This window comes from Onychomys torridus, chromosome 22, assembly GCF_903995425.1.
Source record: "Onychomys torridus chromosome 22, mOncTor1.1, whole genome shotgun sequence".
Classification (NCBI taxonomy): domain Eukaryota; kingdom Metazoa; phylum Chordata; class Mammalia; order Rodentia; family Cricetidae; genus Onychomys; species Onychomys torridus.
The window spans coordinates 16,097,206-16,124,255 of record NC_050464.1 but is presented as its reverse complement, the minus strand read 5'-3'; the positions used below and the strand labels follow the sequence as shown (position 1 = coordinate 16,124,255).

The 27,050-nt window shown below is 52.6% G+C and overlaps 1 protein-coding gene across 1 annotated transcript; it reads left to right on the top strand.

Moving 5' to 3' along the window:
• Window positions 1-653: 653 nt before the first annotated feature.
• Window positions 654-27,050, top strand: Ephb4 (EPH receptor B4). The gene is made up of 17 exons (XM_036172524.1): window positions 654-1,244; window positions 4,463-4,533; window positions 4,687-4,974; window positions 7,979-8,375; window positions 11,309-11,464; window positions 12,082-12,414; window positions 13,670-13,794; window positions 14,566-14,731; window positions 16,648-16,750; window positions 17,163-17,227; window positions 17,333-17,446; window positions 17,902-18,149; window positions 21,920-22,135; window positions 23,018-23,167; window positions 24,282-24,475; window positions 24,665-24,820; window positions 26,012-27,050. The coding sequence occupies exons 1-17, from the start codon at window positions 1,193-1,195 to the stop codon at window positions 26,139-26,141; spliced, it is 2,964 nt and encodes a 987-aa protein (XP_036028417.1). The 5' UTR covers window positions 654-1,192; the 3' UTR covers window positions 26,142-27,050.

Here is a 27,050-nt window from a genome sequence, read left to right as displayed (position 1 = left end):
CCCTCTCTGCTCATTTCTCAGAGCTGGGCTGCGCGCACAGTGGGTCTCCAGCACTTAACCTGTATGCTATGATTGCATAAGCGCTCGCTCCGGAGGCCGCCTTGGAGGGAGCTGGGATTGTTGCTTGGGGGTGGGAGGGGGGTGTCCGCTGGGCAACCTTCCACCCCCAAAGGCAAAGCTTTAACCCTCTCCTCCCAAATGCAATCCCCTGCTCCAACTAGGTGGCACGGCGTGCAGCCAGATGTGGGATCTCAGGTCCCGCTGCAAGGTCAAAGCAGGCGTGTGTGTGTGTGTGTGTGTGTGTGTGTGTGTGTGTGCGCGCGCCTTTACACACACACATCTGTGAGGCCTGCTAGGTTCAAGCCTGCCCGAAGGTTCCGAGGCGCCGGCCCCAACATGCACAACACGCACGGGTCACCCAGCACCTCTGGACCGTCCCTGAGTTCCACGCATGCCGCCCCTCCCCCTCTTTGCAAACTTTCTCCTAACTTCCCGACTTGCTCAGTTCGGACGCGCCCCCCCCTCATGAATTATTCAGCAGCATAGGAGCCAATCAGCTCCCCCGCCCCCCCCCTGCACAGCCTGGGCTCCAGGGTGTATGTAGGGAGATGGGAGGGGGGGGTCGAGGACGCTGACTCCGGACTGTCTCCGCCTCCCGTGCGCCCCTCCCTCCTAGGCCTGGCGCCTCCCGGCCCAGTCTCTGCCCGGCCCAGCCCTGGCCCAGCTTGTCTCCCTCCCTCCTGCTCGGTCCCCACCTCGGCTTCCACCCTCCTCGACCGCGACCCGCGCGCTCAGCCCGGCGGCGCAAGGGCCACCAACCACTCCAGGGAGCGAGGGAGACCGCGAGCCATCGGCCCACCCCGAGTCAGCCAGGGCGGGACCCCCCGAAGCCCCGGAGGGACCCCCCGAACGAACTCTCAGCCACGTCCCGATCTCCGCCCGCCCAGCGACGGCCACTGCCAGGACGTCCCCCCTCAAGGCTGGCCTCCCCGCGCGCGCGCTCTGCGGCGGGGACGTGGGGGCCGCACCTGAGCGCGGGTGCCCGGCGCGCCTGCATGGGCCATCGCTGAGAAGCCCCCGACGGAAAGTCCCAGCAGCAGAGTCGGTGTGCATCCGCCCAAGGGAGGGTCAGACCTGGGGGGGCCAGGGCCCCCCAAACTCGGATCGTATTCAGCCAAAGTGAGGCGGCGCCATGGAGCTCAGAGCGCTGCTGTGCTGGGCGTCCCTCGTCACCGCTTTAGAAGGTGAGATTACTTGGGGGGTGTCCCCCTCCTATTCTTGGGGTCCCTAAAGTTGTGCCTCGGGGTGCAGAAGCTGGTCTCTCCCTACTCCAACTCTGGCACCCCTAAACACTTCGGACCAACAGTGCTAGGACGGGAGGGGGCGGGGGAAGAGGCGGCCTGGCGGGGAGTGGGGTTTTTCTTTTGTTTGGGAAAGAGATGGAGTCCAGAGCTCAGACCAGGGACCTTCCCCCTTCCCAGCCTTCTAAACTCTCTGTCCTGGTGTCAAAGGCCCTTGGCAGGCTTTCTTTTCCTACCCACCCTAGTATTCAAAACTATCCCGAAAGTTTCTATCCATCCTCCACCCCTGGCCAAACTCCGGGGGGGGGGGGTTCCCGGAGGGGGCACTTTTCCAGACGAGGCAGACCCCAGCTAGGCCGTAAAACGACCCCCACTGCCAATTCTCTCGCATTCACACCTGGACCCTGCAACCCCACACCCTGGTAGCGATGGCCCCATCTGCAGCCCGACGCAAACGCCAAAAGGCTGGCCAGGCGACTGACCTCGTGCAGGCTCTCTCTCTCTCTCTCTCCCTCTTTTTATTTTTTCCTCCAGGCTGTACCCCAACCTTTTAAATGCCATTTAAGACCTAAACTTTTCCCAAGCCCGTGGCTCTTCCTGCCGTGCAAGCCCGCAGAAACTGCCTAATACTGGCTTGTATCGCCCTAATTCACCCCAGCTGGCCACCTCCTAGCCTGCCTCAGATTTCTGTGTGTGTGTGTGTGCCTCTTTTTCTTTCTTTCTTTCCTGGATTCCTCTCCAAATGCCTCTTGAAGATCAGTGAGCCTCTCTCTCACTCCCCATACCCTCTTGGGGACTGCCCAGGACCTGTAAAAACCCCCTCCCCACTTCCCTAATCTCCTTTCAATGAATTTGGCTCCTCCACAACCTCCCTTGCTGCTTAGAATCAAAGGGGTGTTTGGGGAGTGGGCTCTGGGAGTGGAGGGGGGAGGGGGGCCTTGCCGAAGGAAGGGAATCAAAGGCGTTAGGAAAATCCTGCTCCCTCTAGGCTGGGCAGTGATGTTCTGGGCTGATCAAAGTGTGAGGATGGGAGGGAAGGCTTTGGGCCCCTGGAGAGGAGGAAGTCAGATGGGCAGAAAATCCATGAAGTGTGTCGGAGGGAAAGAAAGATGCCAACAGGAAATGCTCCTTCTCACGTGCGTTACCTGAGTGTTTCTCAAGCCCTCCCTCCACCTGCGCCAAGTGCGCTTATTTATTTTTCTGTCATTTTTCACTTCCAGGGGTCCTGCTGGAGCCGGGGCCCCTTTCCCCATTTTTACAAATGAAAGACCGAAGCTTAGAAGTGTTAAGTAGTTTATCCAAGGCCACGTGCCCCCAGGGAAGGTGTAAACTGAGAGTCAGTCCCCGGGGACCCGGAAAGGGAGTTGCTAAACTGAGGTGGGACAGAGGTGAGGGTGGGTCAGGGAAGTGAGCCAGAGGTGAAGAGGTCTGAGGTAAGGGGAGAGAAAGTGAGTCTGAGCTCAGCTCTGCAGGCTGAAGAGCAGCCTGTACATAGCACAGACAGTGTGTAAATTGGAGACAGGAAAACACTATCCAGGCTGGAACAATGGAGGGTGGAGACGGCAGCCTCTATCCACCCCCTTCCCAGAACCCCGGGCATCCTGTCCCCAATGGGCTCTGCTGTCTCCTGCCGTTGAGGGCCCCTGGGCTTCACCTCCACCAGCTGGTCAGGTTCCTGCCTGCCCCCTGCACCCGTGGACCTCACCGGTAGCTTTGAGGCAACCCCTCATCCACCCTAGCTTCCTGGCACCCCTTTTCTCCTGCAGCCCCAAAGGGGAGGGCAGGACCTGGTCCCAGGTGTTCTGCTGGCTCCCCTGGGGGCCCACTCTCAATACCCATGTGGTTCCCAGACTCCTGCCTCCCCTCCCCCCCACTCCCCAGGTTGCCCTTTCCTCTTCAGGGGATTCCCCAACCCTCCCTCTGCATGCATATTGCCTGAGGCCTCTGCACGTCTCCTAATCCCTCACTCGGTCTGCACCCTGTCCCCTCCCCCCCACAATGATCCCAGAATCCTGCCAGGTGTGTTCCTATCCACCACCCCCTCCACACACCCCTGAAATCTCCTTTCTTTTTCCTAACCAACTCCAGATGTTCTGAGGCCTCTGCAGGAGCCGGGGCGGGAACCCCAGAGTCCGGGCTTCCAGAATTTACTCCTCAGATGGTAGCAGATGGGGGAGGTGCTGTGCCCCAGGCTAGGGCACCACCTTGCAGGAGAGCTGGGGTGTCTGGTGTGAAAAGGGGGTGGGGCCTGGGAAGAGGAATAGAGTTGGGATGGAAGCCAATTTTGGCACTTAGGAAAGGGAATGTGGAGCCCGAGACAGGCCTGTGGGGAACCAAGGCCTGTGGCAGCAGCCCTCTGCCCCAAGGGGTGAGGGGACAGGATGGGGTTGTCCTGGTTTTCGTTTTTTTTTTTAAACAGGATTTCATGTCGTTCAGACCAGCCACAAACTCACTATGGTAGTGGAGGCTGGTCTTGAACTCTTGATCTTTCTGTCTCCACCTCCCCAGATGCTGGGATTACAGGAAGGTGCTACCATGCCCAGCACTTTTTCCTTTTCTATTTTTGTGGTGCTGGTGATGAGACACAGAGCCCGAGCGTGCTAAATGAGCACCTTGCTGCTGAGCCAGCCCCACCACCACCACCCCCCACCCCTGCAAATGCTGAGACCGAGCCGCCCGAGAGCCACCTTCTTCAGTTTCCTGAGTTGTGGACGTTTAACTTCCAGCATGGATTCCCCTCAGCCTCCTGGGCACAGCCCCCAAGGAAGTCTCGATCTGGGAGTCCCTAGAGGCAGTCCGCTGCCTACCAGCCGCTGCTGGTGGAGTTGGCACTGGGATCAGGAGGCATGAGGCTAAGGGCAGTGGGATGGTGAGATGGCTCATCAAGGAATGATGTCTCCAAGCTTGACAACCCAACAGAAAGGAGTTTTCTTGTGCCAGGAGAGCTCTCTCCTGCCACCACCCAGGTCCCAAGAATCAAACTCAGGTCTGCAGGCTTGGCCCAAGAAAATAAATGTTGCCACCTCCTGGTATCCCTGGAGTCCAACTTGGAACTAGAAAGATAACCCACTCCCTGCCATTCCCGATCGTTCCCAGCAAGCTGCTGGCCCTACCTCTCTCCCGCACCTCCCCAAAGGGCTGACTCGGTCTCTCTGTCTTAGAGACCCTGCTGAACACGAAACTGGAAACCGCGGATCTGAAGTGGGTGACTTACCCTCAGGCAGAGGGCCAGGTAAGAGCTGGACCGCTGGTGACCCGGGAGGGAAACTGAGGCAGGGGGTTGTAAGGATGCACCCGAGATGCTTGCTTCCTGTAGCTACCCCAGATGCCACCCCAGCAATGCTAGCTGGAGTACCCTGGCTGACGGCCCCATTTCTCTGCGCAGTGGGAGGAGCTGAGCGGCCTGGATGAGGAACAGCACAGCGTGCGCACCTACGAGGTGTGCGACATGAAGCGTCCTGGGGGCCAGGCCCACTGGCTGCGCACCGGCTGGGTCCCCAGGCGGGGTGCTGTCCACGTGTATGCCACGCTGCGCTTCACCATGATGGAGTGCCTGTCCCTGCCGCGCGCCAGTCGCTCATGCAAGGAGACCTTCACCGTCTTCTACTATGAGAGCGAAGCTGATACCGCCACTGCCCACACGCCGGCCTGGATGGAGAACCCCTACATCAAGGTACTACAGCGGGGTTCAACCCCCGTTCTAGGGCCTTTGGCAGGATCGCTGGCGGCTAGAAGCAGCAGGTTTAAGCCTAGGGAGGGAAGAGGTGGCGGTGTGGGTGGAGAGAAGGGACCTGTGTAGGGGACAGCCTTGTAGGTGCTGGGGATCCAATCGGGGTCCTCTCTGTAAGAACAAGTGCTCTTTTTTTGTTTGTTTGTTTTGGTTTTCGAGACAGGGTTTCTCTGTGTAGTTTTGGAGCCTGTCCTGGATCTCGCTCTGGAGACCAGGCTGGCCTCGAACTCAGAGATCCGACTGGCTCTGCCGCCAGGGTGTTGGGATTAAAGGTGAGCAGCATCACCGCCCGGCTGAATGAGTGCTCTTAACCACTAAGCTATCTGTTCAGCCCTGTCCTTTAAATTCCGGTTTCCAGCACCAGTCATGCTTTGCCTCCCTGAAAGCTGAGGTAGTGCTGTACTGCCCAGACTGGCCTTGAAAATGCCGGAATCAGAGTGATCTCCCGATTCAGCCCCTGCCAGTGCTGGCCCAGAACAGGGTTTCAAAGCTTAGGCTTTTGAGGGTGGAAGGGATCCCGGCTAGCACCTTATCCCCCTGCCTCCATCTCCCAAGTGTTGGGATTATAGGTGTATGGCACCATACTTGGCATTTTTAAGCGTGTGCGTGTGCGTGTGCGTGTGCGTGTGTGTGTGTGTGTGTGTGTGTGTCATTTTTGCTTATTTATTTATTGGGTGCACGCATGATCTCTGCCACCGGGCAAATGTGGGGATCAGTCAAAAGACAACTAGCAGGAGATAGCCCTCTCCTTCTTGGGTTCCGGGGATGGAACTCAGACCATTTTGCTTGGCGGCAACCCCCGTGACCGCCCGAGCCAGACTCTTTTGCTGTTGTCGGTTTTAAATCTTTTATTAGACGTATTCATTTTATTTTAGATGTGTGGAAGTTTTGCCTGCATTATTTATGTGCACCATGTACGTTCTTGGTGCCTGAGGAGGACGGAAGAGGGTGTTGGAGGCCCTGGAACTGGAGTTAAAGATGGTTGTGAGCCACCGTGTGGGTGCTGGGCATCGTGTTCTCTGTAAGAGGAATGCACGCGCTTAACTCCCTCCAACCAACCTTCATGGGGTGGTTTTTGTTTGTTTGTTTTTTGTTTTGTTTTGTTTTTAATTTTTTCCCCTCTTTTCCTTTCCTTTTTTTTTTTTTCTTTTGTCTTTTTATTTTTTCTTTTGGAATATGGTCTCTGACTATGTAGATAGACTAGCCTTGAACTCAGAGATCTGTCTACCACTGCCTCTTGGAAGAGGGATTAAAGGCGTGCGCCAATACATCCAGGTTTGTTTTGTTACTTTTGTTTGTTTGTTTGTTTGTTTGTTTTTCCCGAGACAGGGTTTCTCTGTGTAGCTTTTTGCCTTTTCCTGGAACTCACTCTGTAGTCCAGGCTGGCCTCGAACTCACAGATATCCTCCTGGCTCTGCCTCCTGAGTTCTGGCATTAAAGGCATGAGCCTCCACCACCCGGCAAGATTTTTTTTTAAGGATTCATTTATTTTTATTCTATGTGTATGAGTGTTTGCCTGCCTGTATGCCTGGTGCGCACAGAGGCCAGAAGAGGACATCATATCTCCTGGAACTGGAATTACGGACAGTTGTGATCTACCATGTGGATGTTAAGAATTGCATTCGGGTTCTCTGCGAGAGCAGCAAGTGCCCTTGGCTGCTGAGCTAGCTCTCTAGTTCCTGTTTGGTTTTTGAGACAAAGTCTCCCGTATAGCTCAGGCTGGCCTCAAATTCTCTTAGGTAGCCAAAGGTTACCATAAACTCCTGTCCCAACCAACCTCCCCAGTGCTGGGATTACAGGTGTGTATTAGAGCTCGAACCCAGGGCCTCCCGCATGCTAAGTAGCACTCCACAAACGGAGCTACATCCCCACCCCTGAAAGATGAATTTTTATTTTTATCAATCTCCACCCAGAATTGGCGGTGGGTTTCCCATGGAAAGACAACATCTGAAGTGAGTTTTTGTTTTTTGGTTTTGGTGTTTTGTTTTGTTTTTGTTTTTTTTTTTTTGAGACAGGGTTTCTCTGTAGTTTTGGAGCCTGTCCTGGATCTCACTTGGTAGTCCAGGCTGGCTTTGAACTCACATATGCCTCCAGAGTGATGGCCCTCCTTGTCCTGGCTCCTGCACCACAAGGTCATCCACCCGTCACTTCCACGGTCGTTTCTGAGGTCACGGTGATGGGACAGATGAATGATTGGGACCCTGAGACAGGACAAAGTCAGAAGCAGCGAAGCTCCACAGGATTCATGAATGGCAGGAGAGCGCATGTTGGGCTAGGAAGTATCTCAGTCGCTAGAGTGCTTGCTTGACAACCCCAAAGCCTTGGGCTGTATCCGGAGCCTTGCTTAAATAAGTCTAGTGACACCTGCCTGTCATCCCAGCACATGGGAGGTTGAGGCAGGAGCATCAGAAGTTCAGGGTCATCCTCCTCGGCTACATAGCAAGTTTGGGACCAGCCTGGGACTATAAGCGACCATGTGTGTATGTATGTATTACATATTGTGTGTGTGTGAGTATGTATGTATTACATATTGTGTATGTATGGATGTATGTATTACATATTGTGTATGTATGTATTACATATTGTGTATATAGGTCTGTATGTCTGTATATGTCTATTACATATTGTGTGTGTATGGGTGTATGTATTACATATTATGTATGTATGTATTACATATTGTGTGTGTATGTATGTATTACATATTGTGTGTGTATGTATGTGTGTATGTATTACATATTGTGTATGTATTACATGTTGTGTATGTAGGTCTGTATGTCTGTATGTCTATTACATATTGTGTGTGTATGTGTGTATGTATTACATATTGGGGAAGGCAGGAAGAATGTTCTCCACCATGAGCTGAGGTCATTGCAGTGGTCTGTGAAGAAGACAGCTCACTAGATCCAGGAATTGGGACAGCGGTGGTGAACCCGGCTTCTCTTGGCAGGTGGACACGGTGGCTGCAGAGCATCTGACCCGGAAGCGCCCCGGGGCTGAAGCCACCGGTAAAGTCAACATCAAGACGCTGCGCCTGGGCCCGCTCAGCAAAGCCGGCTTCTACCTGGCTTTCCAAGACCAAGGAGCCTGCATGGCCCTGCTCTCCCTACACCTCTTTTACAAGAAGTGTTCCCGGCTGACCATGAACTTGACCTACTTCCCAGAGACCGTTCCTCGGGAGCTGGTGGTGCCCGTGGCAGGCAGCTGTGTGGCCAATGCTGTCCCCACCGCCAGCCCCAGCCCCAGCCTCTACTGCCGGGAAGACGGCCAGTGGGCTGAGCAGCAGGTCACCGGCTGCAGCTGTGCCGCAGGCTACGAGCCTGCCGAGGGCAACAAAATCTGCAGAGGTGAGAATGGGGCTACCCATGGAGCTTTCCTGTCTCTGCGGTGGGGCTGCGAGGCTTCCCATCCTGGCCTCATTCCTTAACATTTGGGGATTTTTTTTTTTTTTTTTTTTTTTTTTTTTTTTTTTTTTTTTTGAGGAGGGTTTCTCTGTATAGCCCTGACTGTCCTGGAACTCCCTTTGTAGACCTGGTTGGCCTCGAACTCACAGAGATCCCCTGCCTCTGCCCCCCGAGTGTTGGGATTACTGCTGCCCAGTGGAGGATGATGATGATGACTATTTTTAACTTCAGGTTTTATTCTTAGTGTGGTAGGAAGTAGTATTTAGAATTTTGTTCATTCCATTGATTGGTTGGTTGGTAGGTTGTAGGGGCCGGAGGACAACTGTGGGGTCCATTCTCCTCTCATCCTCCATGTGGGTCCCGGGGACCAGACTTATCATCAGGCTTGGTGGCAGGCACCTGTATCCAGCCCTTAAGTTCCCCCATTCTGAGCATACCCTACTTCCTGGACCCTCAGTTACCGGAGCTAGGGAAGAAGCTCAAGCCGAGGTCTGAGCTCTTCCTCTTCTTGACTATTCCCGTAACCCCGTCCACCCTGTCCACGCCCTTCATCCACGTCCACGCCGTCCAACCCGTCCACGCACTCTACCTCCTCTGCCTTCTGGACACTACCTGGAGGCTGTCCGGGGAGGTCGGACTATCGTTGGGCACCTGGAATACCTTTTTGCGTTGAGGAAAAGGACTTTAGGGTCTCTGTTGTATTTGTTGGGAGTTTCTTCTCCTTTGCTGATACCATGTTGTCTCTCTGTCCCTGGAATTCAGCTTTTGACTTTTTTTTTTTTTTCTGACAGCGCTGGGGATTTGAACCAGGGTCTTGCACATGCTAGGCAAGATGCTCTCTGCCAGCTGAGCTATGTCCTCAGCCTTTTAGTTGATTTTTGGTGGTGGTGGTGGTTTGGTTTTGGCTTTGTTGTTATGTATTTATTATTTTTTCAAATGTAGTTCCTGGTGATCCAAACTCAGGTCCTCACATGTGTTTTCTCATTTTGCTTTGTTTAGGGATTTGCCTATTTTGTGTGTGCTTGTTGGGGGTAAGGGGGGGGGGAGCGTGACTTGTGCTTCCAGGGCTCTTGTGTGGTCAGAGGTCAGAGGTCAGAGGTCAGTTTGCAGGCATTCTGTCAAGTTGTTGGCAAGCGCTTCGTGGCAAACGCTTTCACCCCTTGAACCGGCTCTCAGTCCCGTAAATGACTTTATTTTCACAAATGTCCACCTAAAATTAGCCAGTCATTACTTTTGGAATGTTGGCAACATCCCTGCCTTTGGACTGGGATCTAAGGTTTTACATACCATCCTAAAAACAGGACTTTACACAGTCCATTCCGGGTGCCGCAGCAAGCTAAAACATTGTCTTTGCTCATGACTTCGGCGTTCCGGAGGGCCCAAGGCCAGCCGCTGCATCTCCTGGTCTGTCGTGTGTGGTCTTTGTTTTGTCCCGAGATAAGGTCTTCATTTGTAGCGAAGGCTGCTTCCCAACTGGCGAATTTTCCTGCCTCAGCATCCTGAGGGTTATCACTATGCCTAGCCTAGATCTTGTTTTATTTTATTTTTTAAAATAATTTTAAGAGATTACTATTTTAAAATATGTGCATAGGTACAGTTGTGTGTAGGTGAGGCATCAGGTAACTCCTGGAGCAGGAGTTACAGGCTGCTGCTGTGAGCCAATCAGTATGAGTGCCGGGAACTGAACTCGGGTCCTCTGAGCCATCTCTCTAGTCTCCAGTTTTTGTTTTTGAGAAACAAGGTCTCACTCTGCAGCCCAGGTTGGCCTTGAACTTGCTCTGTAGCCCAGGCTGGCCTTGAACTTGCTCTGTAGCCCAGGCTGGCCTTGAACTTGCAGTCTTTCCCTTGCCTCTGGCTTCCAAGTGTTGTAATTACAGGATGGAACAAGATGTCCGGCTTTACCGACTTGTATTGTGGTAAAGGAGCAAAGTATCTGGTGCTGCTCACATGAGCTCTTTTAATGCTTTACACACATTTTAGCGCTCCAGCTTTTGTAGCCATCCTCTGCACTGGATAGTGTACATTCAAAATTATTCTGATGGCGAAGGATTTGGTAGAACACTGGCCAGGCATGCACAAAGCCATGGCTCTATCCTCTCCACCAAGTGAACTGGATGGGGTGGTGCACACCTGTAATCTCAGCCTTTGGGAGGTGGAGACAGACAGATCAGAGGTTCATGGTCAGCCTCAGCATCATACGGAGTTTTGAGGTCAGGCTGGGCTTTACAAGAAGCTGTCTCTAAGTTAATTAAAATCGTGAGAGGGCTTCACCAGACTGCCAAGGTCAGGGTTGGGAAGAGTGAGGACCCCTAGTCTGGGGGGGATGGTCCCCCTTTTCCTCTTTCTGGCCGTTCCCTCATTCATTCCTTAGCTCTGTGTGCGGGTTTTGTTTTTGTTTTGGAGTTGGGAAGATTCTTTTTGAAGCTTTTAAGTGATTTTTAAACTTCATTTTGTGTGTATGTATGTTTTGCCTACACATATGTCTGTGTACTGTGTGTGTGCCTGATGTCTTTGGAGGTCACAGGTGGGGGCCCTGGATCCCCTGGAACGATGGTTGCAAGGTACCATGTGGGTCCTGGGAACCGAACCCAGGTCCCCTGGAAACGCAGCCAGTGGTTGTGTGTGTGTGTGTGTGTGTGTGTGTGTGTGTGTGTGTGTGTTTTAATTCATTTATTTTTATTTTATGTGAACTGGTGTTTTGCCTGCATGTAGGTCTGGGTCAGATCTTGGAGTTACAGACAGTTGTGAGCGGCCATGTGGGTACCTGGAATTGAACCTGGATCCTTTGGAAGAGCAGCCAGTGTTCTTAACGGCTGAGCCATCTCTCTGGTCTTCAGGGTGTGTTTTTGATAGACGTGTTTTGCTCTCTCCTCCAGCCTGTGGCCAGGGCACCTTCAAGCCTCAAATAGGAGAGGAGCCCTGCCAGCCGTGCCCAGCCAACAGTCACTCCAATAACATCGGCTCTCCTGTCTGCCTCTGTCGCATTGGGTACTATCGGGCCCGGTCGGACCCCCGGAGTTCACCTTGCACCAGTAAGTTTCCATTGTCCGGGGGTGAAGGACATCTGATGTTGTCTTGTGTGTAGTTCATTTGGGGGAGAGTGTGTGGACTCCTGGAACAGACTCCCTATGGTCCCTGATCTAGTTTTCTGTTACTGTGGTAAAATACCCTGATAGGACACACCTTAGGAGGGAAGGGAGTTCATTCAGCTTAATCCCGGGTCCTAGTCCGTCAGAGTGGGGACGTCAAGGCAGGGACAGCCAGTCAGCATCACATCCACAGTCAGGAACAGAAAGATAAGAATGTATCCATGCTTGCATATACCGACTGCTCAGCTTGATTTCACCACTCTCAACAGTCCGGGGACCTCTGCCTAGGGAATGGCGCCACCCACAGTGGGCTGGGTCCTCCCGTATCACTTAACTTAATCAAGACAGTCCTGCACAGACACACCCATAGGCCAACTCTTTGACAATCCCCCATGCAGACGTTCCTCAGGTGGTTTTAGGTTGTGTCGAGTTGTCAAAAGTAACCCATCACAGCCCCCATGCTTTCCGGCTTTAACCTCACCTTTTAACGTTTCCGACTAGTGTGTCTGTCCTTAAGGGTGGTCCCTCCTACCCTCCGCCTGATTCTCTTTTTCCCACAGCCCCACCCTCTGCTCCAAGAAGTGTGGTCCCCCATCTGAACGGTTCCTCCCTGCACCTGGAATGGAGTGCTCCCCTCGAGTCCGGAGGCCGAGAGGACCTCACTTACGCTGTACGCTGCAGAGAGTGCCGCCCTGGGGGCTCCTGCTTGCCCTGTGGAGGCGATCTGACCTTTGACCCTGGCCCTCGGGACCTGGTTGAGCCCTGGGTGGCAATCCGGGGGCTGCGTCCTGATGTCACCTACACCTTTGAGGTCGCTGCTCTGAATGGCGTGTCTACCTTAGCCACCGGACCAGTTCCCTTTGAGCCCGTCAATGTCACCACTGACCGGGAAGGTAAGAATGGGGGACAGATGGGAGGGGCGTTGACGAACTACTTGCTGAGCGTGCAGAAGACCACATAAACCAACATGGGAAGTGGGAGCAGGAAAATCAGAAGTTCAAAGGTTATCCTCGGCTAACCCAAGAGACCCACTACTGGCAGAAAATAACGGTTTTAAAAAGTGATGTGTTCATATCGTAATGAAACTGTCTGCAGTTGCTATGCTCTAATGGAAGGGTTGTGACATTCTTATAATCCCAGGAGCTAGGAGATGGAGGCAGGATGACCAGTGGTTCAAGACCTGCCTGAGCTATCTGAGCCTGCCTCAAAGAGAGAAAGTGTGTCTCCTTATAAAGAGCCCATGGCCAAGTTGGGCGGTGGTGGCCCACACGCCTTTAATCCCAGCACTCAGGAGGCAGAGGCAGGCAGATCTCTGTGAGCTCCAGGTCAGCCTAGGCTACAGAGAAAGATTCAGGACAGCCAGGGCTACACAGAGAAACCCTGCCTTGCAAAACCAACCAACCAAATTAAAAACAAAAAACAAAAAACAAACAAACAAAAAAAACAGTAAAGAGGAAAGAGAGGGGCTGGAGAGGTGGCTCAGTGGTTAAGAGCATTGACTGTTCTTCCAGAGATCCTGAGTTCAATTCCCAGCACCACATGGGGGTTCACAACCATCTATGAAGAGACCTGATGCCCTCTTCTGGCCTGCAAGCATACAAGCAGACAGAACACTGTATATGTAATAAATAAAATAAATCTTTAAAAAAAAAAAAAAAAAAGAGGGAAAGAGAGAGACAGAGACAGACCATGGTCAAGGCAGTTTATAAAAGAAAGCATTTAATTTGAGGCTTATGGTTCCAGAGGGATAGAGTCCACGATAAGCATGGCATTAAGGCAGGTGTGTACTGGAGTAGCTGAGAGCTCACATCTTGATTCATGAGTGAGAGAGAGAGACAGAGACAGAGAGAGAGAGACAGAGAGAGAAAGAGAGAGAGAGAGACAGAGAGAGAGAAATGGCTTGGATTTTGAAATTTCCAAGCCCACCCTCAGCAACACACCTTCTCCAACAAGGCCACACCTCCTCATCCTTCCCAAGCAGTTCTACCAGCTAGGTACCAAACATTAAAATACATGAGCCTGTGGAGACCAGTCACATTCAAACGACCACAGAGAGAGGCATCCTGTGGGGGCGCAGGTAGGGGAAGAATTGGAGAAAGAGATTGCCGGACATGGTGGCCGGGCCGACAGCGTCTCTTTCTCCTGCAGTGCCCCCTGCAGTATCTGACATCCGAGTGACTCGGTCATCACCCAGCAGCCTGAGCCTGTCATGGGCTGTCCCCAGAGCCCCCAGCGGGGCTGTGCTGGACTACGAGGTCAAGTACCATGAGAAGGTGAGACTGGGCTCTGTCCCGGGGAGGGCGAGTGGTGGATATGGATCCAGAGCTGGGATACCGCATTTGGAGGCATCTGGTGAGGATGGCGTTTCAGGTTGACTGTTTAGTAACTGTACAATCGTGCGGCCAGCCCCTGGGCCTCTCTGAGCCTCAGTTATCCTCATCTGTAAAATAGTTGTTATACTATCAGGCAAAAGGGTTTTCAGAATAGCTCAGCAGTAGAGTGCTTGCCTAGAGTCCCCCAGTGACTGGCTGAGGTGTGGCTCAGTGGTAGAGCACCTGCCTAGAATCCCCCAGTGAGGGGCTGGGGTGTGGCTCAGTGGTAGAGCCCCTGCCTAGAGTCCCCAGTGAGGGGCTGAGGTGTGGCTCAGTGGTAGAGCCCCTGCCTAGAATCCCCCAGTGAGAGGCTGGGGGTGTGGCTCAGTGGTAGAGCACCTGCCTAGAATCCCCCAGTGAAGGGTTGGGGTGTGACTCAGTGGTTAGAGCCCCTCCTAGAATCCCCCAGTGAGGGGTTGGGGTGTGACTCAGTGGTTAGAGCACCTCCTAGAATCCCCCAGTGAGGGGCTGGGGAGGAGAGGCTTAATGTATAGCGATTGCTTGGGATGTAGGATACCTAGGTTTAAGTCCCAGCACCTCAAAGAGGAAATATAAAGCTGCTAGAAGGATTAAGTGATGCCACACAACAGGATAAAGTGGGAAGGGGGAGGGAAGAAAATCAGCGGAGAAGGGGGACTATCTTGTGATCCATTCTTTCCTCCTCCTCCACAGGGCGCAGAGGGCCCCAGCAGTGTACGTTTCCTGAAGACATCAGAAAACCGAGCTGAGCTCCGGGGGTTGAAGCGGGGAGCCAGCTACCTGGTCCAGGTACGCGCACGCTCCGAGGCTGGCTATGGCCCCTTTGGCCAAGAGCATCACAGTCAGACTCAACTGGATGGTGAGTTTGGGGAATCGGGTGGAAACTGGGATTGTCCCCCTACATACACACACCAGGCAGGTCTTACCTCAGTGTCCCCAAAGTCAGTTTTTATCCTTCAGTGACAAGGTCTGGCCAGCAAAGATGGCAAAGGACAGAACATAGAGAAACTAAATCCAACTCTTGGCTCTGAAGCCTGGAGGGCTATTCATCCTTAGTGGTAGGTTGACTCACGAGCCCCGGTTCTTTCTTCCAATAAGATAAGAAAAATCATCCACCCTCTGAGGTAAAGTAAGGTAGCTCATGCTTCTAACATCTCAGACCCATGATTTTTCAAGCTATTTATTTATTTATGAGACATCTCACTCTGTAGCTCTGAAATGCACTATGTAGACCAGGCTGGCCTCAAACTCACAGAGATCTTCTTGCCTCTGCCTCCTGAGTGCTGGGATTGAAGGTGTGCCCCACCACACCCAACTAACTCCATACATTTTTAAACAGCACATTCCTTCCAATCTCCCTTTATGTTTTTTGAGACAGGGTCTTGCTATGTAGCTATGGAGATGTTCTAGAATGTGCAAGGCTGGGGCTCAAAGTTGTAGCAATCCTCCTGCCTCTGCCTACCAAGTGCTGGGAATTGCAGGAGTGTGTCACCATACTTGGCCTTTTTCTTTTTCTTTCTTTCTTTTTTTTTTTTTTTTTTTTAATATTCTCTTCACCCCCCCTTTTTTTCCTTATCTATTATGTTTTTCAAGTATTTTATTTTTGTGTATGAGTGTTTTGCCTGCATGTATGTCTGCCCACTGTGTATGTGCAGTACACATGAAAGCCAGAAGTGGGTGCTGGGTCCCTGGGAACTGGAGTTACATATTTTTGAGCACCCCCATGTGGATGCTAGGAAGTGAACCCAGGTCCTCTGGAAGAGCCGCTGGTGTTCTTAGCCGCTGGTCCATCTCTTTTCTTTCTTCTAAAGACAAGGGTCTCATTGGGTGGCACAGGCAAGGCTTTAACTTGGCAATCCCCCTGCCTCAGCCTCTTAAATGATGGGGTTACAGGCATGGACCATCACTTTCGTCTTCTTTTTCTCTGTGCTGATGGACTCCAAGACCTTTTGTGTGCTAGACCAGACGCTACCACTGAACTATGTCCCCAGCCTTTATTTTTATTTTGAGGTAGGGTTTTGCTAAGTTGCCCATGCTGACTCAGAACCAGCTGTTGTAGCCCAGGCTGTTGTTGAACTCTATCCTCCTGCCTCAGCCTCCTGAATGGGATTACATGTGTGTGCTATCATTCTGCCTAATTTTTTACCTTTGGACCCTCAACCAAGTGAGATTATTTATTTATTTATTTATTATCTATCTATCTATCTACCTACCTATCTATCTATCTATTTATTTATATTTGATTTTTCGGGACAGGGTTTCTCTTGTGTAGCCTTGGCTGTCCTGGAACCCCTCTGTAGACCAGGCTGGCCTGGAACTCACACAGAGATCCTCCTGTCTCTTCCTCTTGTGTGCTAGGATTAAAAGTGTGTGCCACCACCTCCAGGTGATTTTTCTTCTTAGAAGACATCAAAACATATAAAACAAATCAAAATGTCCCTGGCTCAGGAAGATGGTTCAGTCAGCAAAATGCTTGCCACGAAAGCATGAGGGCTTGGGTTTGGGTCCTAGCTCACACATAAAGGCCGTGTGTGATGGCCTCCAAATGCACATACACACACACAAAAGAACATGTGCACACAGTCAACAAAATCTCCCCCAACATCTCTGGCTATAACAAAGCCTGGACCCTTTCTCCATTGTCCTCAATCTGAGCTCACTGGCTGGTCATATTGGGCTGGGGTCTGTTTTCAGGAGACCTCAGATCATTGCTCGACGCTGGAGTTAGGGAATCAGGGACTCTTGGCTTTACCTGACTGACCTCTTCTCCCCCAGAGAGCGAGAGCTGGCGGGAGCAGCTGGCCCTGATCGCAGGGACTGCAGTTGTGGGCGTGGTCCTGGTCCTGGTGGTGGTGGTCATCGCTGTCCTCTGCCTCAGGTGAGACTCTGTAAACCCCCTGTGGCTGGCTACCTGCCCACACACCCTAGAACAGTGGTTCTCAACCTTCTTAACGCTGCGACCCTTTAATACAGTTCCTAGCGTTGTGCTGACCCCCGACCATAAGATTATTTTCTTTGCTACTTCATAACTGTAATGTTGCTACGGTTATGAATTGTGAGAGGTAAATATCTGTGTTTTCTGATGGTCTTGGGCAGCCCCTGTGAGAGGGTCATTCAAACCCCAAAGGGGTCGCGACCCACAGGTTGAGAACTGCTGCTGTAGGGCAAGCCTTCCTGTCTTCTCCACCGGTCAACTGGAATCTCCCCAGGTCCCAACTCCTTCATTCTCTGTGGTCTTCTATAGCGGCATAACTCAGTTTGTTTTTTTACTTCTTTTCTCATGGCCCTAGGAAGCAGAGCAGCGGGAGGGACGCTGAGTACTCAGATAAACACGGGCAATATCTCATCGGGCACGGTATGTGGGTCGCAGGAGTGGCGGGGACGAGCTGGGAGCTAACAGGACATCATAGTCCAGAGGAATCTACTTCCTGGTTTGATGGGCTCCCGTGTGGCTCCTTAGGTACGAAGGTCTACATTGATCCCTTTACTTATGAAGACCCTAATGAGGCAGTGAGGGAATTTGCCAAAGAGATCGATGTCTCCTACGTCAAGATTGAAGAGGTGATTGGAGCAGGTGAGTGGAACAAGTCGGGCAGCTGCGGAGCTGGCTCAGTGGCTAGAGCGCCTGCCATACAAACATGAGGACCTGAGTTTGATCCCCAGCCCCATGTGAAACACCTGGGAACAGCAACACTGTGTGTAATCCCAGCTTAGGGGTGCGGTGGATGGGACGGGATGGACGACGGACAGACAGGTGGATCACTAGTACTCATTGGCCAGCCGGCCTAGAGCTGATGAGCTCTGGGTTCAATGAGAGACCCTCTCTCAAGAACTAAGGTGGATTGCTGGGTGTGGTGGCACACATCTTTAATTCTAACGCGTGCACGTGTGTGTGTGCGTGGCACACACACACACACACACACACACACACACACACACACACACACACACAAAGGTAGAAGCCCTGGCAATGGGAATGAAACATATGGGTCAGGACAGAAGAGCTGAGCCTCCACGTTCTTGTTGAAGGTGAGTTTGGCGAGGTGTGCCGGGGCCGGCTGAAGGCACCAGGGAAAAAGGAGAGCTGTGTAGCCATCAAGACCCTGAAGGGTGGCTACACGGAGAGGCAGAGGCGTGAGTTCCTGAGCGAGGCCTCCATCATGGGTCAGTTTGAGCATCCCAACATCATCCGCCTCGAGGGTGTGGTCACCAACAGCGTGCCAGTCATGATCCTCACCGAATTCATGGAGAACGGAGCCCTGGACTCCTTCCTTCGGGTGAGCTGCCCCCACCCACCTTCACAAGCACTGTACGCTCCTGTCGGGGTGTAGCGGGGAGGGGACAGGGAGAGCTGGACCCAGAGAACAGGACAAAGCAGGATTCATGCCAGCGATCCTAGCACTGGAAAAGCTGAGGCAGGAGGCTTGTGCATTTAAGCCAGCCTGGGGATACAAAACCAATTCTAGGCCAACTGGGACTGATCATATAGCAAGACTCTACCTTCAAAAAGAGAAAAAAGTTAAATAGTTTCAGACATGGAAAAAAAAATATCAAACCAGATCTTGAACAGTGGTTGAATTATTTGATTGATTTATTTTTGTGCATAACTGGAGATTCAGACCAAGGTCTCACATATGCTATACATGTTCTCTATTGCGGAGCCCTGCACTCAGCCTCTTATTGAGGAATTCTAGGCAGGTGCTCTACCACTGAGCCACACCCCAGCCCCTCACTGAGGAATTCTAGGCAGGTGCTCTACCACTGAGCCACACCCAGCCCCTCACTGGGTGACTCTAGGCAGGTGCTCTACCACTGAGCCACACCCCAGCCCCTCACTGGGGGACTCTAGGCAGGGGCTCTACCACTGAGCCACACCCCAGCCCCTCACTGGGGGATTCTAGGCAGGTGCTCTACCACTGAGCCACACCCCAGCCCCTCACTGGGGGATTCTAGGCAGGTGCTCTACCACTGAGTCACACCCCAGCCCCTCATGGGGGATTCTAGGCAGGTGCTCTACCACTGAGCCACACCCCAGCCCCTCACTGGGGGATTCTAGGCAGGGGCTCTACCACTGAGCCACACCCCAACCCCTCACTGGGGGATTCTAGGCAGGTGCTCTACCACTGAGTCACACCCCAGCCCCTCATGGGGGATTCTAGGCAGGTGCTCTACCACTGAGCCACACCCCAGCCCCTCACTGGGGGATTCTAGGCAGGGGCTCTACCACTGAGCCACACCCCAACCCCTCACTGGGGGATTCTAGGCAGGGCCTCTACCACTGAGACACACCCCAACCCCTCACTGGGGGATTCTAGGCAGGGGCTCTACCACTGAGCCACACCCCAACCCCTCACTGGGGGATTCTAGGCAGGGCCTCTACCACTGAGCCACACCCCAGCCCCTCACTGGGGGACTCTAGGCAGGTGCTCTACCACTGAGCCACACCCCAACCCCTCACTGGGGGATTCTAGGCAGGTGCTCTACCACTGAGTCACACCCCAGCCCCTCATGGGGGATTCTAGGCAGGTGCTCTACCACTGAGCCACACCCCAGCCCCTCACTGGGGGATTCTAGGCAGGGGCTCTACCACTGAGCCACACCCCAACCCCTCACTGGGGGATTCTAGGCAGGGCCTCTACCACTGAGACACACCCCAACCCCTCACTGGGGGATTCTAGGCAGGGGCTCTACCACTGAGCCACACCCCAACCCCTCACTGGGGGATTCTAGGCAGGGCCTCTACCACTGAGCCACACCCCAGCCCCTCACTGGGGGACTCTAGGCAGGTGCTCTACCACTGAGCCACACCCCAGCCCCTCACTGGGGGATTCTAGGCAGGGGCTCTACCACTGAGACACACCCCCAGCCCCTCACTGGGGGATTCTAGGCAGGGGCTCTACCACTGAGCCACACCCCAGCCCCTCACTGGGGGATTCTAGGCAGGTGCTCTACCACTGAGCCACACCCCAGCCCCTCACTGGGGGATTCTAGGCAGCCTTCTGCACCTGAGCTGCATTCCCAGCCTGCCTGGGAATGTTTATCATCATTCTGAGTTTCCGCCCACATTGGCTCCAAACATACTTTCCCTCATCTCAGGATTCTTTCTCATCTTCTGCAATTTTCTCTGACACTCATCTTCCCTAATCTGCAACGGGACCTTCCCAACAGGGAGTCCTGTGTTAAGGTTCAGGGGTCCGACTGTCCTCTATGGATCTGACTCGGCATCCACACAAGCCTGGGTGGTTATCCCAGGATGAGACCCATGCCGTGTGGAGCACAGGCTCCCCTGTGTGGTCCAGCCACAGGCATCTCATTTCCAACTCATCAGGACATGAGAAAGAGAATTGCGTACAGAAAAACAAATTAGAGGACTCTCTTGGGAAAGAAGCCATAAATCCAGAAGCGGGGGCTTTCAGAGGACAAATGGTGTAGCTCTTCAGCACGTCAGTCTCCTATCAAGGATGCTCGAGGATTTAGGGAGATGCACGGAAATAATAACCAGTATATGGCCTCTCGTTCTAGCTACTTGGGAGAATGAGGCATAGGATCACAGGGCCAAGGCCAGCCTGGGCACATTGAAGAAAGTCTGTCTCAGTAAGGATGCAAAGGGGACTGTGATGTAGCTTCACAGTAGATTGCCTACATAGAATCCCCAGTGAGGGGCTGGGGTGTGGCTCAGCGGTAGAGCCCCTGCCTAGAATCCCCCAGTGAGGGGCTGGGGTGTGGCTCAGTGGTAGAGCACCTGCCTAGAATCCCCCAGTGAGGGGCTGGGGTGTGGCTCAGTGGTAGACCTCCTGCCTAGAATCCCCCAGTGAGGGGCTGGGGTGTGGCTCAGTGGTAGAGCACCTGCCTAGAGTCCCCCAGTGAGGGGCTGGGGTGTGGCTCAGTGGTAGAGCCCCTGCCTAGAATCCCCCAGTGAGGGGCTGGGGTGTGGCTCAGTGGTAGAGCACCTGCCTAGAGTCCCCCAGTGAGGGGCTGGGGTGTGGCTCATGACTCAGTGGTAGAGTGCTTATGAGGCCTTGGGTTTAACTCTCAGCACTGGAGAAAGAATGCAGACTTGGGTGCAGCGTCCTTGTTTTTTCCTCCAGAGCTGCAGAGGGCCCCTGCCTCTCAGGTGAGCTCAGATAGGATTGACTTAGTTTTGTTAATGTAACTGTAAGGGCAAAATGACAACATAGCAAGATTGGGCACTCGACCTCACCCTTGTCATTGTGTGTCTCTGTTCCTCACTCTTGTCCTGCGTTCACACACAGTCGGTCTGAGACGTTTCTCTCATTGACAGGCCGCTCGGAGTGCACTCATAAAACTAGCTCAACTCTGCCTGTAAGGTGTAGGGACTTTGCTGGAATACAAATGCTAACTGAAGCCATTGGTGGTAGCTTGTACCTGTAATACCAGCACTTGGGAAGCTGAGGGAGGAGGCTTGCCACACGTTGGGGCTAACTTGGGCTACATCTCGAGACTCTGTCTTAAAAAAATAAAAATAATACACAGGTGTGCTGATTAGAAGCAGGGCTTTGTGGTGCATGCCTGTAAGCTGAGGCAAAATGGACAGTTCTAGGCCAGCCTGGGCTGCATAGTAAATTCCAGGTGAGCCAGCTAGAGTTACATAGAGTGATCCCATCTAAAAGAAAGCAGATTGGGGGTGTAGGAGGCAGGCTTTAAAGCATCTCTTTATAATTTGGGAGAGGCTGAACATACATCTACAAAATAAAACAAAACCAGGAGGCATGGTAATTCATGCCTTGTAATCCCAGAGTTTGGAAGATTGATATAGGACTGCCATAAGTTCTGGTTCATCCAGGGTTAAAAGAAGAGTTTGTCTCAAAAAGCAAAAGCCAAAATATAAGGTGTGGCGAGAAACTCTGTTAGGGCGTTAAAATAGGCAGGAGAATTTATTAAGAATAAGTAGGGCTGCGTGAGAGAACTGAGCTGCCTTCTAGGTGAGCTGAGAGATGGGTATGTGAGCTGCTGTGGATATCGTGGCAAGGAGGGTAAACCGTGGGTGATTTATCCTAAACAAGCCTTTCTCCTGTCTCCTCTCCAGCTGAATGATGGGCAGTTCACAGTCATCCAGCTGGTGGGCATGCTGCGGGGCATTGCCTCAGGCATGCGGTACCTGGCTGAGATGAGCTATGTCCATCGCGACCTGGCTGCTCGTAACATCCTCGTCAACAGCAACCTGGTCTGCAAGGTGTCCGACTTTGGCCTCTCCAGATTCTTGGAGGAGAACTCTTCTGACCCCACCTACACAAGCTCCCTGGTGAGCCTGGGGCCAGGGATACCAGCTAAGCATTCCAGCCCATGTAGGGAGCTGGGTTGGAAAATCAGCAAGCAAGTATTGGCAGCTTTGGACCCAGGAGAGACTAATACAGGTTGCAGGCTGAAGGGAAACCAGCTTCCTATGTGTAGGAAAAGAATAGCTGTGGAGACAAGAGATTGAAGGACAGAAGGAAGAGGCCAGTGGTACACATTTGTCACCCCAATGGTAAGGGAGGAAAGCAGTGTGATGGAAGCCGGCCACCTAGGTGGATTCTATCTCAGAAAGAGAGAAGACAAGATGTGGTGGTGTACGCCTGTAATCCCAGCACTGGGGAGGTAGAGGATGGAGGATCAGAGTTCATCTTTGACTACGTAGGGAGCTGGAGGCATGCTTGGGCAAGGAGAGACTGTTTCTAGGAAACATCCCCGGGGTGGGGGCCAGGAGTAGGGGAGAAAAGCAGAGTTGGTGATGCAGGAAGTGTCTTAGTTTCTTTTTCTATGGCCGTGATAAAATAACGCTGACAGAGATAACCTAAGGAGGGTTTATTCTGAACTCGCAGTTCAAGGGGCAGTCAAGGCAAGCAGGAAGAGAGCAGCTGGTCCATTGCACCCAGTCAAGACGCAACAATAAATGAATGCATGTGTTTAGCTCTCTCTGTCCTTTTGATTCAGTACAGGACCCAAGCCAGAGAACGGCACTACCTGCTTTTAGGCTGGGTCTTCCCACCTTGTTTAACTCCAGTAAGATAACCCCTCTCGGGCACTGCCACAGGCTCATCTCCGAAGATTCTAGATTCTGTCAAGTTGACAACACTATCCATCATGGACGATGTTCCTGGGTCCTGCTGGTGCCTGGGCTCACCTTTTCTTCCTCCTTCCACAGGGAGGAAAGATTCCCATCCGATGGACCGCCCCTGAGGCCATTGCCTTCAGGAAATTCACTTCTGCTAGTGATGCCTGGAGCTATGGGATCGTCATGTGGGAGGTCATGTCCTTTGGGGAACGGCCTTACTGGGACATGAGCAACCAGGACGTAAGTGTTCCATAATCACACTGAGATTTCCTGGATATTCCATCACCTGGGATACAGGAGTGGGGGATGGGGTTCCCAGACTTTCCCACCCATGTTTAGGATAGGGAGGGTGATGTTTACATCCAAGAGCTGGCTGTAAGAACTGGGAAGATGACTCATTAAGTACCTGCCATGCAGGGATGGGGACCCAAGTTCAGACCCCCCAGCACCCACACACAGTGGTGCTCATCCATAACCCCACTGGGCGTACAGGCAGATCTGGGGGACTTACTGGCCGGCCGGCATAGCCAACTCCAGGTTCAGTGAGGGACGCTGTCTCAAAACATAAGGTAGAGGGGCCGGGAAGATGACTGAGCAGGTAAAGTGCTTGTAAACGTAAGCATGAGGACCAGAGTGAGATCCCCAGCACTCATGTAAGCGTCTGGTAGGTGTGGGAGCTTGCCTGTAATCCCAGCACTTGGAAGACGGGAGCCTGGATCAAGCTAGACTGGGTAGCAATAAGCTCTGGGTTCAAGGGAGAGACCCTGCCTCAATATATAAGGTGGAGAGTGATTGAGGAAGAGAGTTGATTTTAACGTCTGGCCGTTACACAAACACACACGCAGATCAAGGAGAGTGGAGAGCTGGAAGATGGATGGCTCAGTGGGCAAAGGCACCTGCGGCCAAGCCTGATGACTTGAGTTCAATCCCCAGAACTAACACAGTGGAAGGGAAGAACTGATTCCTTCAAATTGTCCTCTAACCTCTAACCCACAAGTTAGTAAATAAATAAATGCAATTTAAGAATAACATTAGGTGTAGAGCAATAGAGGAAGATAACCCTATACTGACCTTTGGCCTCCATGTGCATGCGTATGAAAGAACACACAGAGTTGGGCGTAGCATTGCTGGATTTGGGGATGGATGGTGTGCAGGGTTGGGAGGTTAAACTCTAGACTGAAGCCCAAGACCTACCGGTAGGGATAGTGCTTTTGCTAGCCACAGCCAACTTCCACCTACCTAGGACTCGTGAGTGTGCTATTGGGTGGCTGTGGTTCCCATCCCAACATCACCTGGGGCTTTGGGCAGATGGTACTCTCAAACCAGCTTCACCTAGTCCTTCTTGTCACTGTAGGTGATCAATGCCATTGAACAGGACTACCGGCTGCCCCCTCCCCCAGACTGCCCCACCTCCCTCCACCAGCTCATGCTGGACTGCTGGCAGAAGGAGCGGAATGCCCGGCCCCGCTTCCCCCAGGTGGTCAGCGCTCTGGACAAGATGATCCGGAATCCTGCTAGCCTCAAAATCGTGGCCAGGGAGAATGGCGGGTGAGGATCCCAGAGAACCACCCCCTCCATCCCTGACTCTGCCACCACCCAAGAGCCCTTCTGAGTGGCCCTGGAGTATCCATCCTTTTGATGGTATATGGATGGGTCTGTGTTGGTCTTCCCGAAGCCCTCTGTCACCGTAGCTGTCCAACTCAGCATTTCCGTCTTTATCCCCACCCCCACCCCCAGGGCCTCACATCCACTCCTGGACCAGCGGCAGCCTCACTACTCTGCTTTTGGTTCTGTGGGTGAGTGGCTTCGAGCCATCAAGATGGGAAGATATGAGGAAAGTTTTGCAGCAGCTGGATTCGGCTCCTTTGAGGTGGTCAGCCAGATCTCTGCAGAGTAAGTGGAAAGGGCCACAGTGAGGGCACAGCAACCAGATGGTGCCTTGGAACACTGGGCATAGGAGGCTGAATCAGACCCTTGGGTTCAGTAGGGGCCTCTGGATCCAACCTCAAGGGCTGATTGTCATATTGGTGGTCCAGCAGTAAGGACATTGCCCAGGACCATGCCCAGGGCTGTAGACCAAACAAATCATGACTGAGGCTGAGACTGGATTCTCCCAGAAAGGAAGTGCCCTGCTGGTGACCATTCTGGAGCCTTCTCCACCCTGGGTCATCTCTCTTCCCATTTCCAGTCTGTATCTATCTTTGTGTTTCTATCTACATTCCAAACCCGGCTCTCACATTAATGTGTCAACTCTGGTTCTCTTTTCCCACCCATAAAAGGAGAGGACGTCACTGAGATTTGGAAATCCCTGCCCAGCTTTGATGTTAAATGGTTTCATGATTCTGTCAACTCCCAAGTAACCGTTCTCTTGCCTGTCTGCACTTAGACAGCCTTCCTCCCCTTTCAGATTCTCCCTCAAGGCCTTCACTTACCCCGGCTTTGAACGTCTCAGGGAAAAAGGCACAGACTTATGAAGGCAGGAGGTAGCTGTGGTGGTATACCACTCTTCTCCCAGCTCTTGGGAGGCTGAGGCAGGAGGATTTTTCATTTGAGGCTAGTATGGGCTACATAGCAATACCCTGTCTCAAATAACCAAATATAATAATTTAAAAAAATCCTTCAGAAGATGCCTGGCTAGGCAGGTCCCCTGGTCCCTCCTTAACATCTTCCTTGATCCAGAAGCCCCTTTACACCCTACTACTTTTTCTTGTTTGTTTTTTTTTTTGTTTTTTTTTGTTTTGTTTTGTTTTTTTCGAGACAGGGTTTCTCTGTAGCTTTGGAGGCTGTCCTGGAACTCGCTTTGGAGACCAGGCTGGCCTCGAACTCACAGAGATCCACCTGCCTCTGCCTCCCGAGTGCTGGGTTTACAGGCGTGTGCCACCACTGCCCGGCGCCTACTTCTTTCTCTGTTGGCCCCTTTCCATATTTCAACTTCTCCGAGGCCTGCCTCTCTCTGTCCTCCACTACAGCCATGCAGTAGAGGCTTGGTGTCTAAATTCTGCCTCGCAGCTCCTGACATCATCATGCTATGGGCTTCAGGTTTGACTGGTCCCTAAACTCATCCAGCCTTCTGTTTTTCCACAGGGACCTGCTCCGTATTGGAGTCACCCTGGCAGGCCACCAGAAGAAAATCTTGGCTAGTGTGCAGCATATGAAGTCCCAAGCTAAGCCAGGAGGCCCTGGCGGGACGGGAGGACCAGCCCAGCAGTTCTGACCTCCAAGGACTCACCATGCCAGAGACATGGCCTCTCCTCCTTTCCGGGGCAGAGTTGGGTGGGGACTCATAGAGATGCCCCTCTCCCCCATCACAGTCTCCCATTGGATTGCACTTTGAACTGAGGGTGTCGGGAGTTGGTAATCTTTGAGACCCAGGATTTGGGGAGCTGTGCCATATGGGGTGGTAAGAATCTTATCTGTGCCCTCCAGGCGGGGAACCCCGAACTCAGAGTGAGTCTTTCCCCTCAAGCCTGGGCAAAGAAACCTCCCTAATCTCCCATCTTCCCAGAGGGCTCGCTCCCCAAGCGCCTTCCACCTCAGTGGGCATGTCCCTGCAGACCAAAGAGAAAGGGTGACCAGCCTGCCAACTTGGGAGTGGAGAATGTCCCAGGAGGCAGGAAGGGGCTGTCAGGACCCAGTGATGTAATCATTGGATTTTGATGTCCTACCTTGCCGCTGTCACCACCAAAGGCAATCATTTCCCCCTTGTAAATGCCCTCCCCTCATCTGCCTTCATATTGAAGGTTCTGGATTTTTACTGTTTTTATTTTGTTATTTTTTTCCCCTCCCTTTTCTTCCCCTTGTCCAGATTTTGTGTGTTGAAGGGTACCTGTTTCCACTTTCTCCTGTTGGGAACAAGGACCCATTGATACGTTCTAGAACAGTGCCTTGGAATGCCACAGCCCCAGACAGTACCTTTCCCTTCCCTCCCCCCAAGTGCCCCCAAGCTGTGTCCATAAGTGGAGGGGAGGGGGGTGAGGTTATAAAAGGGCAGGAGGGTGATGGCATTCAACAGAGGCAGACGTGTTCAGCAGAGGCAGACGTCGGTGCTTGGAAGGGGCTTCTTAAATTATATTTAAAAAGAAACTTTTTTTGTATAAATAAAAGAAAATGGGATATGTCCCAG

What these genes read in the sequence shown, in the direction of transcription:
- Ephb4 (XM_036172524.1), top strand. Translation starts at nt 1,193, where the DNA reads ATGGAGCTCAGAGCGCTGCTGTGCTGGGCGTCCCTCGTCACCGCTTTA. An exon ending in AGGTCAAGTACCATGAGAAG is followed by an intron (nt 13,795 to 14,565) that starts GTGAGACTGGGC and finishes CCTCCTCCACAG; the next exon opens with GGCGCAGAGGGCCCCAGCAG. An exon ending in TGAAGAGGTGATTGGAGCAG is followed by an intron (nt 17,447 to 17,901) that starts GTGAGTGGAACA and finishes TTCTTGTTGAAG; the next exon opens with GTGAGTTTGGCGAGGTGTGC.